Source organism: Gambusia affinis, linkage group LG04 (genome assembly GCF_019740435.1).
Source record: "Gambusia affinis linkage group LG04, SWU_Gaff_1.0, whole genome shotgun sequence".
Taxonomy (NCBI): domain Eukaryota; kingdom Metazoa; phylum Chordata; class Actinopteri; order Cyprinodontiformes; family Poeciliidae; genus Gambusia; species Gambusia affinis.
The window spans coordinates 10,954,689-10,973,219 of record NC_057871.1 but is presented as its reverse complement, the minus strand read 5'-3'; the positions used below and the strand labels follow the sequence as shown (position 1 = coordinate 10,973,219).

General features: G+C 38.6%; 1 protein-coding gene across 2 annotated transcripts in view; it reads right to left on the bottom strand.

The window, feature by feature from the left end:
* The window catches only part of LOC122829887 (phospholipid phosphatase-related protein type 5-like), a 55,995-nt gene that overhangs the window by 35,379 nt on the left and 2,085 nt on the right, over positions 1-18,531 (bottom strand). For both annotated transcript variants that reach the window (XM_044114788.1, XM_044114787.1), the window contains exon 2: positions 14,992-15,102. In XM_044114788.1, coding sequence (XP_043970723.1) covers positions 14,992-15,102 — 111 coding nt within the window. The remainder of the gene's footprint in view (positions 1-14,991; positions 15,103-18,531) is intronic.

Genomic DNA, 18,531 nt, shown 5'->3' with positions numbered 1-18,531 from the left:
GTGATGAGCTTGCTGTGTATTTGAAGGACAAATTTGTCGAGAGAAAAGCGTGAGGGGGCTTCTGAGGGCAGACTAAGCTGGATTAAAGCTGCAGGGACACAACTCTTTGCTGTTTCAGCTGTTTGATGGCTGTTCGTAGCCATTCCTTCTCCAAAAGAGCAGACATGTATGCACTGTGGTCATAAAAACATGACATGCAAAAACCTAATACTAAAAACTGTAAAGAGTACTTTCTAATTGAAAAGAAAGGATAACCTCTGCTGGAACCGAGTAAATACTGTATCTCTGGATCTAAAAGAAGTTAAAGGGGGGCATGCCGTGGTGGCGTAGGGGATAACGCAACCCGTGCTTGGAGGCCTCGAGTCCTCAACGCGGCTGTCGTGGGTTCGACTCCCACATGTCTGCCCCTCTCTCCTTCCCCCCTTCCTGTTAGCCTACTTTCATATAAGGGACACTAGAGCCCACAAAAGACCCCCTGGAGGGAAGCTAAAGAGAAAGAAAATAGAATTTGACTTCTTCAAGGAATTGGCAAATACACAATAGACTTTATTTATCAAAACTTGACTTATATCTGGGTGCAGTAGTGATCAGAGAACAAGTTTCACATATGGTTTATGAACTCATGAGCAAGCTGTGAACCCTAAGGCACAAACAGGCAAGAGTTTATATATCTGGTGGCTGAAAACAATTGTAATTTATAAGCCATACGCCACAGAATTTGAGACATGGATGTTGATTTCTTATTGGGGCCTGCCCATAGCAATGCATAAGGAGAGCAGTGACTGACTTGCGAAGCAAGTCAGTCACTGCCTCCATGCATTGCATGGCAGGCACCTATTGTTCTACACCCAATAGAATGCCTCTTTATTATTTATTTTTCTTCCGTCTCCGTTAATGCGGCTCGTGCATCACTGAGCCCACCCACAAAAGTTGTTTCAAACGTTGCGTCTAGAACCCGGCATGGGAGATATTACTTTGGGTGGGATTTGTATTTAACATGGCGACTTAAAAAGAAAAAAACGACCCCAAAATCACTAACGAGCTCACCAGGTGCAAGTCTCGTCGTCAAGGGGACGAGGCAACCAGTAAATCCTGAAAATACCCTATTTTTGAGGATTTTCTGTGTCGTCATAACCTTATGTAGAAACGCCATTCAAACTTCATTTTGTAGATACGTCCGTGATCTCTTTTAAAGTGAAGACAGCACGTCAATATGTATTATGGTTTGTCCACAACTTCTTTCTAAGCGACCCAAAGTTTTTGATTTTTGGAAAAATCAGAGTGTGAAGGCCACTCCGCTAGAGTGAGAGTCAGAGTGACATTTTGACCCCAAATAATTTTTTAACTCGCCCTCACGCTCACAAATATTGCATGATTGGTATCAAACTTGGTCATGACATTGATACGCGTGCCTGCTCCGGTCAAATGTTTTCAAAAATTATCTAGCGCTTATAGTTTTCTCTCCAGGTGCTTCAGAGCAAAGTCATGCGCCAGGGTAGCAGACAGATCTCACTGATTCACTTCCATGTATTTCTGATAAATTTCAGACCTTGGCACACACTTTTTTTATCTCATCGCTGTTAATACTGTGAGTGAGGTAGAGATATGAATGGCGGGACTATGTGAGACGACAAATAGCCCTCTCATATGCTTCAAACGGTTTTCGAATATGTATTACGGTTCTTAACGGAAACAGTTTTTTGCAATGCTTTTTTTAGTCAAACTGGCTGGCTCAAACAGAGAATTGTCTCCCCCTGGATGTCTCACTCACAGCTGGCAGAGAGGATTATTTACCATGGCAACGGAACCCAGAGCAGGGAGAGCTGCTGAGGACTACAAATACGCATCACTGTAGTTCGAACTACTAGTTCAGTTAAAACAGAGGAGGACTGAGCTGGCCTTTAGAACAACTTGCTGCTATGGGCTGTATATAACTAATTTAACCCTGTCACTGTTACACATGGGATGAGTTTGGCCCTTTGAAATGAAGCTTACTGAAAATTTCAAAATAAAAGCCCTTGAAAATTTTTACATCAGGTCATTGCTTTTTTGAGCGTTATATGACTGATTTAATCCAATGACTGTTACACATGGGATGACTTTGACCCTTTCAAATGAAGCTTAACAAAAATTTCAAAATAAAAGCCTTGGGAATTTTTACATCATGTAATTGCTCTTTTTGGCTTTATGTGACTGGTTTATCCAAAGCACTCTTACACATTGGATTAGTGTGGGCATTTAATATGAAGCTTACTTCAAATTTCAAAATAAAAGCCTCAAAATGCCCCTTCTGATAGTGCACGCCAGAGGCGGTGCAGTGATATCATTCTGCATTATCTGTTTATCCGAGGTTAGGGAACTGCCTTGCGCAGCAAGGCAGTTGATTAGCATTAGCCTTTTAGCTTAAATAAGCTATTTTCTATTTTTCAGACTTATTAGCCATGTTTAGTATACTTAATGGAGTAAGTAAATGACAGTAAACATTCTAATGATACCCCACATGCTACTGAAAGTATTTATGCTTACATTAGCATATTTGCTCATTTTAGCTAATACACTTGCTTTATCATACTGAATGTTGCATGTCCAGCTTACTTAACATTCTTGTGATTCTCCACATGCTATTGATTACATTGCAGCTTTCTTTAGCATCGATGCTAATTCTTAGCATCAGAACGCTGGGTCCAAACCGACGGGCACACTTTGGCAGGCCCCAGTTAAATTTCTTCAGGAATTTTCTAGTTTTAATATCTTACTGTTCAAACATAAATATTTTGACAGTCAGACTGCCGAGTCAGAAGTTGATCTGGCAGTTCTCAGACCTAAATTTACTGATATGGCTTTAATGGTTTACCACTTAAATGCCCTCTTACATTTTGGCCTGGTGGAGGACAAAGTCGACATAATAGTTATGCATGTTTTATGAACGAGACATCACTGAACACTGAGATTTCTTTACAGTAAATCTGTTTATGGGATTTAATTTTAATCACACACAGTCCAGATTCATGCAGTAGCACCACTGGAACAGTCATCATTCTGAAAAATCCTCTGCTCACTCCGAAATCTAAAATGCTTTTTATTTCAGAAACTTTTTTTTTCATGTGTCCTCCACATATTAAATAGGAAAGCACACAATTTTCATGTTTTCAGTTAAAGTCCTTTGAAATACTGCATTGATTTAGCAGAATGCAGTCTATGGAATACAACTGCAATCAGCCTTCATTATCTTCAAAGAAAAATCACTCAACTATAATTCACAATATGGAAATTATATAAAATTTGAGCTTTTCCTAAACTCATCTCCAAGTGGACATAACACTTGGAGATGAGTGTTATGTCCACTCATCCATGAAGGACAGAAAATAACTGTCCTTCATGGATCCATCATGTCTCCAGACTCAGTCAAGAGGCCCTACAAGTGTTCATGTTGGTCTCTCGATGTCTGCCCAGGACTAGTGCCAGTGCCGCTCTTCAGGGCTCCTCAGAGGGTCAAGCAGTTGTGATATGGAGCATGTTTTATTTTAACTGTCTTTGTTAAGGAAGGATAAGATGACCTCGGGCTCACCTCTGGTCTGTGTGCTTTCTTTAGAGGTGCTGAAATTTAAAGAGTGACTCCAAATGAACTGTAAACTAAAACAACAATCTGACAAATGCATCTAATTGGGATTCTAGTTATCTTTTACCTGGGGTCCACAGTACAGTTAGCTTTATGCTCCAAGCACAGCATAGCCAGTCACAACCCTCCGTGCAGCAAAATTGCTTTGTTTCTCTCCTTTTTCTTTAATCTCACAGAGCTTTGTTTGTGGTTTTGCATTTGATTGTGTGGGCGTGTTTCCATGTGCACTGAATTTGAGGATATCTGTTGGTATGTGGGTGCATTCCCATGTCTCATGAGGAACTCAGGCACAGGCGAGCTATGGTGAATGTTTCTTTCCATCATCCGGTCCTCTGTTCTGCCCAGGCTACAGAAGGCTTGAGGGAGGGAAGTGAGGAGAGGTGGGAGGACGAGAAAGATAGAACATCTACAAACACCCATTGAAGTTAAATATTTGAAGGCAACTGCTGAAACGCTCCTGAGAGATTCATGTTTTACATTTTTATATAAAGTTTTGCCATATGTCGGTATTAAAACATCTCAATCAGTTGAATGTGCAGCACAACGCATGACTGGAGACAGACAGGCTGGAGTATTGCCTTTTAATGCAAAAACACGTCTTAACATGGAAGGTGTTGAGAGGAAGAAAACTCAAAATTAGCTATTTTTACCATCAGTAAGGTGTTTATAAGTGGAGGAAGCACAAACGTTCTGAGAGCTCCTAGAAAACTGGATTTTCTACAGATATGACGGCTGTTTAGTAAGGCTCTAAACAGCTGAAGTGGAAGTTGAGCATATCACAGGATGCACCATAGCTGCTCTGCTTTATCCTTTTCACATTATATATCCCTTTTGAATATTAGTATTCAAAAGGGAATATTAGTAACCTTTCAAAAGTCTCACAACTAACAAAAGGATCTTATAAGATGATGATGAATGCACATATTCATTGATATTCTTAGTAGTGCTAGGTGCTAACACTATAATTGTGCTAATCACTTATATAAAGACACTGAAGACAGTTTAAAATGCCAATTCTGACAAAATATTGACTGTTTAAAAATAACACTAGAATCCCATTTGACTGCAAAGTTCTGTAACACTGACTTGTCTTTGCGTCACAAACGTGGTATGAATAACAGAAATAAAATCAGAAACAACCTTCTGATTATAATGACCATGTTATTGTTAGCCTTGAGTACTCACTATTTAGCACAAATATTTCAATGCTTCCTTATTAAATATGGTGTTGACTTGAATGTTATTTGAGCTTTTATGTGCAGCTCACTCTGCAGACACTGAAAGTTTTACTAAATACTCTTGAAGGTCAACTTCAAGTTGATGGTTTCTAATTAGCATCAAGGCGACACTGCAGTCTCCTTGGAATATTAATTTGCATAAATGGAGGCTTTCTGCAAACAGAAGGTAAGAGGATCAACGCCATTATGTGTTTGTTCTTTGTTTGCGAGTGCTTCATTGAATTTCCAACTAAACGTATGACAAAAACTCCAAGTGTAGTCGACGTTAGTTTTCTAAAAGGGACCGAGTTGCTTGCTAAGTTTTTGGGTCTGATGAAAGCACCACTTTGGTCAGAGACTAAAACCTAACAACTAATTAAAATGTCGTGAAATGACAGCAGATAATAAATCTGATTTATTTCTAACCCTGTATTTATCCAGGTGGCCACATAGCCAGACTGGCAAATAAGTGTTTAGCAATGCCAACTTCCTTTTTATCGTCTTAATTAGACTTCCTGGTGTGAAGATCTTATCTGTCCTTTTCACTTTGTCCACGTTCTAAAAGTTTTCATTTAAAAGGACATGTTTTTTACTCAAAACATTCACCATAGAATGAAGCCTTACGTACTCAAAACACTAATACAGGTCCGGTCTTTTTTAAACCATCCCCAATTTGAAATGACAGGCACCATTTTAACTATAAACTCACCACTGACTCTGCCATATTGTTCTCACAAGAACTCAACCTACATTTAATAAAGGCTGCCTTTTTGATTCCTTCTCCTACCAGCAGTTTATACACATATTAATTAACTCTGGCAGACATTTACACATGCCTCATGCTGCTTGATTGGATTTATTATCCTGTGAGTTGGTAATTACCAGTTTAATAAATTCTGCTGAACTGTTGGGGGGAATAAATAAATGCCTGTGATTGTTGTAAATGCGTAATGAAATAACAGATCAGGAACAGAGTCAATTCTTTTCTTTGCAGAATTATGTTAAACCTGACTTTCAAATTTCCTAAATCCTTGCAGCAATGAAGGCTTTGAGGTACATGCAGATAATCATAAATGTTGCAGTTCAGCTGTTGAACAAATTGAATTTTATCTTCTCCCTGCTTGAGGTTCTTGGTGTTTGGTTGAAAATGGATGAAATTAAATTTAAGGTTGTATTATACAGTCAGCACAGATTCCGCCATAGGATTGAACATATGTATATAGAATGAGAAAGATTAATAATAAATATTCAATTTCAGCTGATCAGGCAGGTTAATAAAAGCTTGAAGCTAATACCTCTGAAGTTGAAAACCAGCAAAAGGAAGAAATCATGTCACAGAAAGTGAAGAAAATCCCCAGAAAGCCGTTGGACCAAAGATGCAGAAAATAAAATGTGACAATAATAGAGCATTATGGGTAGGGATAAAAGCAAGGCGAAAATAGATAGGGCATCACTAATGTCTCCTGGGGCCAAACTGAGTTTGCACATGCAGTAAACGGTGCATGTCCACCTTTGGGCTGTGGGGAGCAGCCAGATGGCAGAGAAGTCAACTGATAAAGTCAAACATGGTTAAGGAGGGTGAGAAATTTGTGGACAGTGGCTGGTGTTGAGTTGACAGCACCCCGCTGGTGCACTACGAATGTCAGGATGAACCAGACTCTGTTTTCCTGCTAACAAAACCGGTGTCTTTATTTAATTAAAATAAAATGGTATGCAAATCTAACGTTTAAACCAGGGATGGGCAATCCTGGTCCCCGAGGGCCGGTGTCCTGCAACTCTTAGATGTCTCCCTGATCCAACACACCTGAATCCAACAGCTGAATCACCTCTTAAGTGCAGTCAGGTTCTCCAGAGTCCTGCTAAAGACCTCATTATTTGACTCAGGTGTGTTGAAGTAAAGATACATCTAAAATTTGCAGGAGACCGGCCCTCGAGGCCCGGCCACTCCTGGTTTAAACCATGAACATGGATTGAACTTTTTATAGCTACTGACCAAATAAACATTAAAAGGATCCTTACATATTAATTACTGGCTTTGTAGGGCTCAATAACAATGGGCCTAAAATTTAACACAAATTTAAATATCGTCTCAAATCTTTCCAAAAGCTGGCATTAACTGTTATTTCCAGTGTCAGGCTGGTTTTACAAGTTTTTATTGTTACTTCCCCTGTTGTCGTTGTCACAAAAATCTTCCCAAAATTAGGCTGAGACGAGGCGGCACCTCTCCCCCTGGTTTTCAAATCTGGTTTCCAGATGAGCACACGTAATTACTAGCTGGTGTGAACAGAGCATGTGAGTATTTGACAGCAGCTATAGTTTTAATTCTACATTTTTTAGCAAACAGGCTTAGACAGTGATGGTTGTTTTTTTTTTTGTTTTTTTTTTCTAAATTACATGCTGTCATATGGGAGTGAAAAGCTGCCTAATGCTGAGCATCAAAGTCATTACATTTGCCCCATATTCAATAGAAGAAGCCACATGAGACTGCTGAAACAAACAAGGGTAACACAAACTGAGCTTCATCAAATCAACACTGGTGATTACAATACATAGCCTTTACTGCCCCCTACTGGCAGTGGATTGCATTCAAACAAGCTGAGAAAGAAAAGCAGATGAGACTGAAAGAAGTGAACAAAAGGGAGAGGTAGGGTCCAAAATAAATGACTGGGAGGCAATAAAGGGGAACTGGAGGAGGATAAAAGATGGGTAGAACTGGTAAAGAGACATTAACTGATCACAATAAGCAGCAGAGCAAAGCTGAGTGTGCCACTGGGAAATAAATCAGAGGGTGCAGAAAAACATCAAGAGTAACATCAAGAAGAACCGTAAAATAAGAGTGAAACAGCATTCTGACTTCTGTTTTTCCCCCCTGGCCTTTATTGTTTTAGCAGTGAAAAGCTATTTACGTTAAGCTGCTGTAATGCTGTTTCCTATCATGCTGTGCATGCTGGTGTTTTATAGAACACTTTACATGAAAAATCAGCACCTTCAAAATAGGGATCAGGGTTTTGAACCATTTCATGTAGGAAAAAACAATTACCTGATACACCACACATTTCCAAAGGATTTTAGATTATTAAAGAAAACCCTTCAGCAGCAGAGATATTATCTTTTTCTATTAGTAAGTTCACAATATTCTGAGTAACAAGCAGCACAGGCAGCAGAAAGAATCAACGTGTAGTTCTGAATCTTGCATTAGCATGAATCTTAGAAAGAATAAACACTGAGGGATGATTACATACCATCAAGTCAATTTTATTTTACAGACTCGCTGCAGAGACGAGCATATCTTTCTATTTCAGCAGAGATCATTTGACTTTAACTACACCTCAGACTCAGGCAAGTTCTTTTAATGCCTGCACATAAAAGGAGATTGTAGAATATTGTGATATATAGGGGTTTCTCATACCTATGTCTCTCTTTCTTAAACAAGATAACAGGTTGGAAGCAGCTCGACTAACAAGTGTCCCCAGAGCATTGAGAGATCCCAGTGCGGCAGAGAAACGGGCAGGTGTTATTCATGAAGTCTGAGCGGTAACGAGCTGAAAGTAGGAAATAATCTAAGAATGAACCGGTAAAAGTTCTTTGTGAACCTTTACCGGTGCTGAAGAGAAACTGGGTGCTGAAAGAGAAAGAGGCATTTTAAAATAATCAATGTAATAAATTCTAGTTAAGAAAATGAGGAAAGTTATTACACTGAGAAATGTATTAGTGTAATAACTATATTTTAGGATGATCCTGAACAGCTGTGTTACTGTCCTGTCAAGATTTGTCACCTTCCCTGTGTGCAGTTGGTAGCTTTTTAATAGTGCACAAATTGATCACAGCAAGGTTTAAGAGAAACATGTAAATCTTAAAGAGCATTTTCAAGATTTTCTGAGTTTTGTGGATTTGGCACAAACAACGTGGTTCAGGTCAGAGATCTAAGAGTGTAAACAGACAACAAATAAATTACCTAAAGGTAATGGATGTACTGAGGAGGTGTTGAACCAAGATGGGAATATAGAGAAATCAGGCAAAAGCCCACTTTATTGTTGGCAACTGTGGAGTAATGAAAGCAATTCTTACATCAAAAATACCATCCATCCAACAAGGTTGAAGTTGACCTACTAATATTAGGTCTCAGATCCATAGCTATAGGTAGAAACAAACTTGTAAGCTCTGCAAACTGTCCTGCCAGGACTAAAGGAGTGAGGCAGAGATATAACACAGCCTGCTGGAGCAAGCAGAGCTGAGACAGAAGAAGATCCTTCAGTGTCCAGCTAATATGAGAAAGATGCTGATCCACAAAATCTGATTGAGGAACTAATAAATATATTGTTGTAATATATCATGAGATATTACAACAATTTGCCATATGCAGTTGAACAGACAGTCAACCATGACAGGAAATGCTGCAGACAAGAAGAACCAATCAATTCACCACATGCACAGACACACAAACACACAAAAGGTTCATCTATGTCATATGCTACAGATGGTAACCATGACAATGTAGATGCTTAAGAAATCACAGAATTTATGGATGTGTACAGAAAATCTATACACATCCATATATATGTCAAAAATAAAAAGGTAAACATTTACAGGGCAAAATGTATGAATTTTTGTGTGACATGAGGAACAATGCAGTGCTCTAGAACAGTTTATTTTGACTTAAAGAGCCTGACACTGTGGTGGTAAAAGCTGTCTTTTAGTCCTTTGGTGCTAGCAGTCAGACTCTTGTACTGTCTGCCAGATGGGAATAGAAGTCTGTGTGCTGGATGACTGTGGTCCTAAATGACGCTGTGTGCCTTTCACAGACACCGGCTGCCGTAAATGTCCTGGATGGAAGACAGATTGCAATGTGCCTCCTGCTTCACTCTTCCAGCTGTGCCAGGAGCTTTTCCCACACCACTCTGTCATTCACCTGTTGAAGTTGGTGAGGATGCTGGTCTTCATGCCAAACAGCCTCACTATCCTCAGGAGATATATATTTTGAGGTTTCAACAGAATAAATAATTTGAAGCACTTAATGTATCTGGACATCCTGCATGAGGATCACAGCCAGATGAAGAAGAAATGAAAGGCACAGAAATATGATGTGATGGTGCAACATCTTCTGAAACAACAGTCTAGTTATACTCCAGATTAATATGAGAGATGTGAATGACAAAAGTGGGGTGGAGGAAGGAGGAATCACCCTTGGTTTCATGTTTATCAGGGAACTATGGCCTAAAAGTTACCATAAATCCTCCTGCATGTTCTGCTTTCCTGAGCCCAGAAAAACTCCAAAACAGATTGCATGTGTGACTTTCTTTTTGCTGCCAAAATGTACTCTTGATCATAGCTGAGGGATGGAATATGAATGGATGAGAGAATCAAACGCTTTGTCCTTTGGCTCAGCTCCTTCTTCACCACAACATATCACAGTAACTCTAATATTGCTGAGGCTGAAGTCCTGATCTTTGAATTCACTTCAAGCCATCTCTTGAGATACTTGCTGTGGCGATTCCTTTTTTTTACAAGTGACCGGGAAGCTGGTCAGATTTGATGGTAAGATGGTTGGAGACAAAGCGTAATACCTGAAGGATCAAATCCATCCCTGTATATGAACGCATTGGGCTCATTGTTGTGCGTTATCATCTATCTCACCTTAACATAAATGAATACTAAATATAATATAGCGAATCATTAAGAATGGGATAATACAAAACTCAATAAATGTGGTGAAAATTCAAAGAATGTGTTTCTTTTAGAACTAATGTGCAGATAATATGCAAATTTGTTGTGCATGAAAAGAGTTGGAAATCAAATGTGTGCTTAAAATTGTAAAATTGCAAAAAAGAGAGAGGTTATAATCGACTATAAAAGAGCTGAGGGATAACAGATGTGCTGAGAATCAACAGAGACAGCATAGGCTGTAAAGCTGAAATATGATTTGGTCTGATGCTCACCAGTCTGTTTATTTTACAGAACTCACAAAGCCATGGGAGGAAGCAGCCAATGAGGCATGAGGAAGGATTGACAGGGAGGAAAGTCGACTTGTCTGAGCCAGCAGTTGAGACAGGAGTGAAGCTGGGAAGCCTGCATGCTGTGATCCGGGGGGATATGATGCAATCACTGAGCGATTAATACAATATCTTACAACTGAAACAGCAGATACCTCCCTGGAAATGTTGAGTCAAAACGGCAGAGTGAAAAACTCTCCCCTTACACCAAGTTTGTCTTTAAACTGACAATCTCTTGCAAAAATACCCATACCTGTTGACTGTTTTCACATTAAAACCACAAACGTTTTAATGTTTGTGGTTTTAATGTTTAGATGAACCAATACAAAGTATTAATTGTGAAAGGAAAGCTTTTGTCTAAATTTTTTTACACATAAAAATGTTCCAAAAAGTGTAGAATGCATCTGTATAGCCTTGAGGATTAGGCAGAGCTTCGCGCTCCAACAAGTTAACAACCTAAAATATTACTGATTGATATGCTCCAGATTTTCATTTTGAAAAAAACATGAAAATTTTTTGTTTTTTTCCTTTTTCCATGATATATTGGATGATATGAAGTAAAGGTAAAATATGCTGAGGTTTTGTGGTTGTAGTGTGACATCATATGAAAAAAACTCCCAGGGTGTGAATACTTTTTCAGGGTATTTATTAGTCAGCTTTAGAACAGATTTTCAGTCAGTCCGTCTGACCCTGACGACATCAACTTCCTCCCACCTGGCTCTGTCACGAGGCAGTCATATCAAAATAACTCTCTAAAGAGGAACGTCGGAAAGGGTGCCGTCATAAAGCCACACCGAGAGAGGAGGTGAGATGAGGATTTATTATCTTTCCATATTGTTTTCTTCTTACTGTTCTTCTATATGTTAAACAAAACACTTCTAAATGAGAAATAATAAAAATGTTCCTCAGAAAAATAATGCATTCACTCGAGGACAGAAAATAACGACATGAAACAGAGCTGATCAGAGTCAGATACTGCAGACAAGAGCTCAGATAACAGCAGTGATGAAATGTCTTCAGGACAGACTGAGGGACAGGAAAATGATCATCAAGCAGATACAAAGATAAGGATGAGGGATACAGTGTGAGCAGCAGAGAACCAGATTGTACTGATAAAGACGGAACGAGAAAAGGAATCATCATCAAGATGGCAAGAGAGGAGCAGGAATCACACGGGGCATTTCAATAGAAAATAAGTAGATAATGAGATGCTAATGTAGCAACAAAGGACAGAGTGCCCTCCGGAGGGAGCTATGCAACAGCAGGCGGCTTCTGTACGAAAACAGATAAAGATGAATTTAATTCAATTTTAAAAATGCCCTTTACTAAACCACCACAATGCGTGCGATGTCAGTCTAGTTCACCTGAAGTGATTAAAGTCAAGCCAGATTCACCTCTGGCTGCATCTGAGCTAACGCAAACAGAGGCAGAAGCCTCCAACAAGGATGAGAAAATGGGAAGAAATTCTCATCCTGGGTTTGAATTTTTACCTCCGGTCTGTGGCGTGAGGTGAGCACATGAACGGGATCCGCCGAGGACAAAATCTACATTAATGAGACACAAATCTGAAGACAGAGCTAAAGGAAACATCTGAAAAAAAGGGGAAAGGAGACACAAGAGAAAAGATGAAGCTGGACGGAAGCACTGAGGAGCAGGGAGAGGTTATGATGGAAGACAGGCTTGAGTGGGTGGAGGAAGTGATGAGATTTTATGTAAAAGGGGCATAAAATGGAGAGATCTGGTACAAATGATGTAATTACTCAAGTGAATGAGTGTTAAAGAAAAGTGATGCCAAGAACTTGCATGAGGAGACCGCCTGTGAATGGCTCCGGAGAGCATCAAAGAGAATACTGTAGGAGGGGAGGGGTAAATATATGCAAAGAGCTATGAGTAATTGTAAATTTGTGCAATAAAAACTCCCCCCCTAAAACGCTGCACTGAGTGGTTTTATGTTGGAAGAGTGTAACAGTAGTGGTTTGTCTGAACTGTTGAAAAGCAATCGTAAGACCTCAAGAGGATGTTACGAATGAGCTGCAACAGACAAAAGAACAACAGGGTCGAAATAAGTTCTTCTAAAGATCTTTTTAAAGAGGAGGTTGTCGCTGCAGCTGATGCTGAAGCTGAACTCACTTACAAAAAAAAGATCAAACATGAAATGAGATGAGATTTTCAACAACATCAGAAGTTTGAGCTTTTATCTCAAAAGTTTTCTCAACCAATCTTTTGCTTTTCCTAGCCTGCAGGATTTTTTATTTTGTTTTTATCTTCCGTATGAAAGTCTAAGCTTCTCACAATTATAGTGCTTTAAGAAAGTATTCATACTTCCCTTGTGCAGCCACAAACTTAGATTTATTTTCTGGAGATTTTATGTGATAGACCAACTAAGTAGTGGATAATTACTCAATGTCAGTGAAACTACACATAATGTTTGTTAAAAATTATTTTTCATGGAAAATAAATAGACAGTGTAAGCCTTGGTCACATTTACTCTGACAACCCAAAATAAAATCCAGTGCAGCTAACAACCTTCAGAAGCCACATAATATCTGTCAAAGACTAAGGTGCACCACACAGCCCAACGATAAAGCTGTAAGAGCTAAAGTTGTAAGAGTTAAGTTGAAAATCAACATTCCAAGATTTGAGTATCTCACATTGTACTGTTCAATCCACCACCTGAAAATAGAGAGAATGTGGCATAACTGTAAATCTATGAACATATCTCTGGTCACCAACACGCATAACTCTGGAGGAGCTGCAGAGATCTATGGCTCAAGTGGGAGAATCTGCCTGTCATAATTCATACATCTGAATATTATGAAAGAACCGCAAGTAGAAAGCCACAATTGAAGACAATTATCAGTCATAAAAACAACCAAAATTGTTTTGTCATCCATGCCTCTGCGTGTTGAAGAAACTTCTGCACATCAATCAAAACACACCATTCTCAATGTGAGACACTGCGGTAGCAGCATCATGTGGTGGGAAAGCTTTTGTTTGGCAGGGAAAGTTAAACTGGTTAGAGTTAAAGGGAAAATGGAAGGAGCTAAATAAAGAACAAAAAACAATTAGAAGCAGGAAGGCAAATGTTCACTTTTCAGCAGGACAACCCTGAATAGCTAGAATAGAGCAAACCCATGCAAATAGTAAAATTAAAGTCTAGACATCAAAATGCAATTGAAAATCTGTGGAAAAACTTGAAAAAACTCCACACAAACTGAGTTTGACCTGTTTTACAAAGAGGAATGGGCAAGAAAATTCAGTTTTTAGAAGTGCAAAGCCTGAAGAGACAAACCCATAAAGAGCTTTATTTCCTAAATATAGTGCAGATATGCTCTAATTTGTGTTGATCTCCTACAAAAATATCCCAATAAAATTCAATGAAGTTTGAGTTTGTAACATGACAAGAGTTGAAAAGCACAAAAGGGAGATGATAACATTAACTCTGCACATTTGCAAGCTCATTAACCTTTTTGCAACATTGTAATTGCATTGTCTTCTGTAGACTTTAAACAACAACAGCAAAAAGCTAAGTCAACGCAACCTACTATCATTGCTGTGGTTCACACAACTTGCAGCATGGGATGGCCAAATTGGGTTTCCCTTCTTAATTAGAGCAATAAATTTGGAAATATTAGCAAAGGCCACAAGGGCTGCGCCAGGTCATTAAGGGATTACACAGAGAAATGAAGAGCCGTATGAGAGAGAGAGAGAGAGAGAGAGAGAGAGAGAGAGAGAGGGAGAGGAGCAGGAAATGATGAGCGAAGACAGCTTTGGAGAGGACTTCCATGATAGATCCCTTCACCATCCTTTTAAACGTTATCACTAAGTGATTCATGGGCTGAGGATAATTACCCATTTGTGTTAATTCATCCAAATCAATCACTCTTTTTTTGGAGTCAGTGAACTGAAAACAGAACCTGCCATCTGATTTCTGCAGCTGACAGTCATTCATGTTAATCTGCCATGAGAAAAGCATCAAAGGCTGAGAGATAGAGATGCAAGCAGAGAACAGTCACATGATGGAAAATGTTCTTTTTCGTGCTCATTAGTTGTTTCCACAACTACCAAAGTACCTGGTAGTTATAACTTGATTCTCCGTCACAACCCAAAGGGATGTTCTCTCTGTTGAACCAGATCACTGAGGGAAATATTATTTCAAGCTCACCTCCACAAAGAGGAAACAGGGCACGATGTAGGTGCTGGTTTTCAACTGGCCTCTGTCTGCGGTAAGGTTCATCATGGGCCTCCTCTGCGATGGTCGCTGACTGTCCATCATCTGTAGGAGATAAAGTTTGTTGTAACGCCTTTGTCTATCACATGTATTCATCTTTGTTTAAAATAAAAATATAATGCATGTCCATGCAATAAAAGTACAGTTAAAACTAAAGCCATGGTTCTCAGTCAGAAAAGGTGGATCGCTCCCTTTAGGTTGAGGTTCAATCTTTGCCTTAAAAGTACCTTTTTCATGAGTGACGGCAGGATGGAGCAGATGGGTAGATCGGGACCTTGTCTGCACTAAGACCTCCCTGGCATGGAATAGTCTTGTGTTAACCTAGTATCAGTTGGATATTGTCACTGGGAAAAGGAATATGTTTTCTTCTGGTAAGTGATATCTCTATCACTTTTGACGATAGATGGATGAATTTATCAATACATTGACTCAGAGTCACATTCCTCTTGATTTTTTCCTGCTTAACAGAGCTATTTATTCTCCTAAATATTGAGACAAGTTCAAAAGTACAAGGGCAGGTGTTTTGTTGCTTTGGGCAATTTGGCTATTTAATCAGTGATGTGTTCACATCAGCAGACCAGAGGTATCAGTACAGCAGAGGGATCACTTCCTCTGCTGTACTGACCCACAGGTGCCATAAAAACTTTGGTTGAGGCAGAGGATATGGAAACTGGGTTGCTGACAATGCCTCACTACTTCTAGCATTTCACTTAATTTTCATTGGATATCAATCTATTGCTCTTTATAAAGAAGTGAAGAAAAATGTCACCTCAACATATGAACCAGCCAACATTAGAATCCAAATCCTTCATTTATTACCAGATCGTTATAAGCAAAATAATGTCAACAAAATTTTGTTACACAGTTAGGAATGTCAAATGTGATGCTCAGACATAAACAAAATGCTCTGAAAAAGTACATGCAAATTATCACTTTAGATTTATTTTAATTTGGGCCATCATATTTCTCCTTACAGTGGTGAATATATTCTTGTTGGTGAAGCCTTACACATTTTGATGCCTTTTACAGCTTACTGGAAATAACTGCAATCTATATCTAGTCTAATATGTTTTCTTCCTATTTCCTTAAGTATTTTTGTGAAACTGCTTTATTTTAAATTTCTGCAACATATTTTTCCTCAGTTCTTTTGTGTATTGATCATGCATGATATGAAGAAAAAAAAAAGATCACTATCATATATTGTGCTAACAAAATATATAAAACTTTAGTGAAATCCTCCATTCCTCAAGCCAGTTTTGCCTTTTCTTAAATGTCTGCTTATTTCATCAAAACTGTATCTTTAACTTTGAAGTGTGAGATTCAAACTGTAGCATTCTTGTAATGCTTTGATTTTCTTTCTGCTTTAAATAATTGAAACATTTGTAAAATTATTTGTATAATTAAACATATTAAAAAACTAAAAGAAAAACTACGATTGCAGACACTTTACCAGATAAAGGTTGCCTTTCTGAGGATTTACAGAAATGGCACCAGATACAGAGGATCAAGCCTTTACAGTGAACAAAAGAAGCAGGATATATCTAACTAGCATATTGAGAACAATTTGAGCCGTGAATAATGTGCCAACCATGCACTCAAATCTAGATTTACGATAGCCTTTGTGCCCTGCATTTCTGCATATAATCCTTTCTGAGTAAAAACGGGGAATCCTTTCTCTACCCACGAGTAAAAGGTATGAAAAAACAATTTTTTTATGCAAACGCACACCTACACTTTTTGCTACACACACATTTGCAGATGTGCAAAAATGCACACAGTGGTACATAGTGCATGATGCATAAAAAAAAAAAAACACACTCAGGTATACAGGCGCAAACACACAAACCGAACAGGGAGGCAATGGGAGAATGGAGGAGGAGGAAATGAGGCTGATAGGAGGAGATCTAGAGTGGAAACAGAGGAGTGATGATCAAAAACAAAAGCCTGACAGAAAGAGATAAGAAAGAGACAAAGTCATGATGCAGATGTTTGGAGACAAGTGTGGATGGTGAGGTAAAAAGCAAGCAAATTCAGCAATGGGAAATAATTGATATAGTTGGATAGCAGGTAGAAAGAAAAGAATTAAGCCTTAAATCACAAAGAGAAACAGAGAAAAAAGGAGAAGGAGCAGAGAGTTAGAATAAGAGCTCAAGAGAAGCTTTGGGGTTTCTGGTATGCAAATGATCGCACTCGCACTAAATAATGTCAGCCTTGTTATATGCAGAAAATCTCAAAAGGCATTCAGATCATACGTTTTTGATTAAAGCAGCAAAAACATTTTGTTAGGAGTTGGAAACTTTCTAATCTGCCTGTTATTGCTCATAAAGAGGAGAAAACACCAATCCTCTGTATATAATTTATTCATTTTAGGACCAGCTGGTTTTTCTCTGCAGATATCACGCTTATTCCCTCATCTCCTTGGCAACAATTATCTCCCCAACTTTATAGCGCCTCGTCAGCCCTTTCCTCAATCAGCGGTTGTTACGGCAGAAGTGGAGAGTGCTCCACTTCACAAGGTTGGATGGCATCCATGCTTATATTTTGGCCCTGAATGAGTAATGAAGAATAATAGATAAAAGGCGAGTCCTTCAGTCCTGTCCAAACAGGCCCTGAGAATTCATTATGAAATAAATGTAAAAGCCCGCGAACCAGTGAAACATGATCAAATATTAATAAAATGTATAATCTGTGCCTTAATAAAGCAAGAATTAAAAATACAACAGACTGGGGAAAAAAACATTTCACAAAGATCTCCTCACATCTGAAGCCATTTAATCCATCAAAAAACAAGGCTTTCTTTTTAATTAAATTTCAACAGGCTTGTTTAACTAACATGAGATTCAAAGATTACTAATTTATACTTTACACTGAAAAATATATCACATTGATCTTGTAAGCTCAGCACTCTCTAAATATACATATATAGATCTGAACAGTCTCTAAAATTGAAATATTAACAAATTTTGGACTAATTAAATGAATAACCCAATAAATCTGTTAGTACTTCAAGCATCTTTTAATATAACAAGTCTTCTTGATAATTTGGGGTTAACAAAGCTTGGAATGCAGACAGTCAAACATGCCATGAGAAATAGTGTCAGAAATAGTGTTGAAGTAGAGAGGCAGAGAGAAATCAGCCGTTGGCAGGAATGGCCAACAGGCGAAGAAACATTAAAACCTGATGTTTTCCTGACGAGGAAAACATCAGGTACATAACTCAAAGAACAGAAAACATGAGAAGCTTTTTAAAATGAAAATAACCAATTTTTTGTTCAGGGTGAATGAGACTTGGATGTGTAATGGTCATTTCACCCCTTCAACATTTTAGCATTTTGTAGCAGGTACCAAATTGAATCACCTCCCAAAGGATGTCCAGTAGTACCCAAATTAGGGATGTTTTGTTAAACTGGCAAATGGTCAGCCAACCAAAAGCCAACTTCAACGGATAACAGGAAGGCTGACTTTGACAACTTT